Source organism: Lolium rigidum, chromosome 2 (assembly GCF_022539505.1).
Source record: "Lolium rigidum isolate FL_2022 chromosome 2, APGP_CSIRO_Lrig_0.1, whole genome shotgun sequence".
Taxonomy (NCBI): Eukaryota; Viridiplantae; Streptophyta; class Magnoliopsida; order Poales; family Poaceae; genus Lolium; species Lolium rigidum.
The window spans coordinates 248833301-248834945 of record NC_061509.1 but is presented as its reverse complement, the minus strand read 5'-3'; the positions used below and the strand labels follow the sequence as shown (position 1 = coordinate 248834945).

The window sequence follows — 1645 nt, the reverse complement described above, 5'->3', positions numbered from 1 at the left end:
CAAGGAGAGGCCTGCCAGCTGGGCAGAACTCCGTGGAGAACGGTGGAACAGCGACGTTGATTCACATTACCTCCAAGGCACGCATTCCTTAAATCCCTTCAATTCTTGCAAGGCCAGGCTGTGGTAGTGCTCCTATATAAGCAGACCGTGCATGCAGTTAGCAGCATCTCATCCCAAAGCAGTGCATATAACAAGAACTTTCTAGCTAGCAACAATGGCCGTTCCTCGGAGCTCCTTGATCATCGCCAGCGTCTTGGCACTCTTCCTCTTCTCCTCAGCAAATGGCGGCAGCATTGCTATCTACTGGGGCCAGAACGGCAACGAGGGCACCCTCGCCGAGACCTGCGCAACCGGCAACTACGCCTTCGTCAACATCGCCTTCCTCTGCAGCTTCGGATCAGGCCAGTCTCCCCAGCTCAACCTCGCCGGCCACTGCGACCCCTACTCCAACGCGTGCACCAACCTCACCGCCGACATCCACTCCTGCCAGTCCAAGGGCGTCAAGGTCATGCTCTCCATCGGCGGAGGCGCCGGAGGGTACACGCTCAACTCCGAACAGGACGCCGCCGACCTCGCGCAATACATCTGGAACAGCTACCTCGGCGGTTCAGGGAAGAGGCCCCTCGGCGACGCTGTTCTCGACGGCGTCGACTTCGACATCGAGAGTGGTAACCCAGACTACTACGGCGCCCTCGCGGCGCACCTGAAGTCTTACAGCGGCAAAGGGGGGAAGAAGGTGTACCTGTCAGCGGCGCCGCAGTGCCCATTCCCGGATGCGTCGGTCGGCAAGGCCCTGGACACCGGCCTCTTCGACTACGTCTGGGTTCAGTTCTACAACAACCCGCCTTGCCAGTACACGCCGGGGAGCACCGCCAACCTGCTCAACTCCTGGAAGCAGTGGACATCGGCGATCAATGCTACGTACATCTTCCTCGGCTTGCCGGCAGCCCCAGATGCGGCGGGGAGCGGGTTCATACCGACGGGGAGCCTCGAGTCGCAGGTGCTCCCGGCGTTGAAGGCGTCCACAAAGTACGGCGGAGTGATGCTCTGGTCCAAGTTCTACGATGACCAGGATGGTTACAGCTCGGCCATCAAAAACCACGTCTGATTCTGCCCACCGTGTGAGTATATATGAATGAGTTGTGATTTGTACATACATTTGGTCTAGCTACAGTTTGACACATGCTACCGAGTATAATTTATCTGTACATATGTAAGTTCTATCGAATAAAATAGAAGTCCCTTTGAAATAACTCAACTTCTAGTGTGCTCTGCAGAGCCATTTCATTTCTTCTTGACATAGTTCGGATCCTTTAACACCGGATCACAAGATTGAATGAAAACATATAGATCTCTCACATGGTTGGCCAGTAAAATAATAGCCAAATTTAATAGTAGGTTATAAGTTATTGGCATGTTATCTGTAGTTAGCTCCATAACCAACACGTACCAGTGTACTCCACTCGTCCGCTGCCTCCAAACCTAGCATCGCCTCCACCTTCGCCGTCTCCATTGATCGGTCCCCCCTCCCCCTCCTCCTCCTCCGGCTGGCCTTGCCAGCGTCAGAATTGGTGTAGAACAATCTATGTGTGAACTTTTTAATATAAGTAGTATTTTCTAGAAATTTGGTAGTCATCTTCTGGTA

General features: G+C 53.8%; 1 protein-coding gene across 1 annotated transcript; it reads left to right on the top strand.

Annotated features, from left to right (window-relative positions):
* Positions 1 to 214: 214 nt before the first annotated feature.
* LOC124688491 (acidic endochitinase-like) lies at positions 215 to 1253 on the top strand. Its single transcript, XM_047222162.1, has one exon. It carries the CDS (start codon positions 215 to 217, stop codon positions 1106 to 1108), a length of 894 nt encoding a protein of 297 aa, XP_047078118.1. The 3' UTR covers positions 1109 to 1253.
* Positions 1254 to 1645: the final 392 nt, after the last annotated feature.

Bases quoted from the DNA above. Each gene is read 5' to 3' on its own strand.
- LOC124688491 (XM_047222162.1), top strand. From the start codon at position 215: ATGGCCGTTCCTCGGAGCTCCTTGATCATCGCCAGCGTCTTGGCACTC.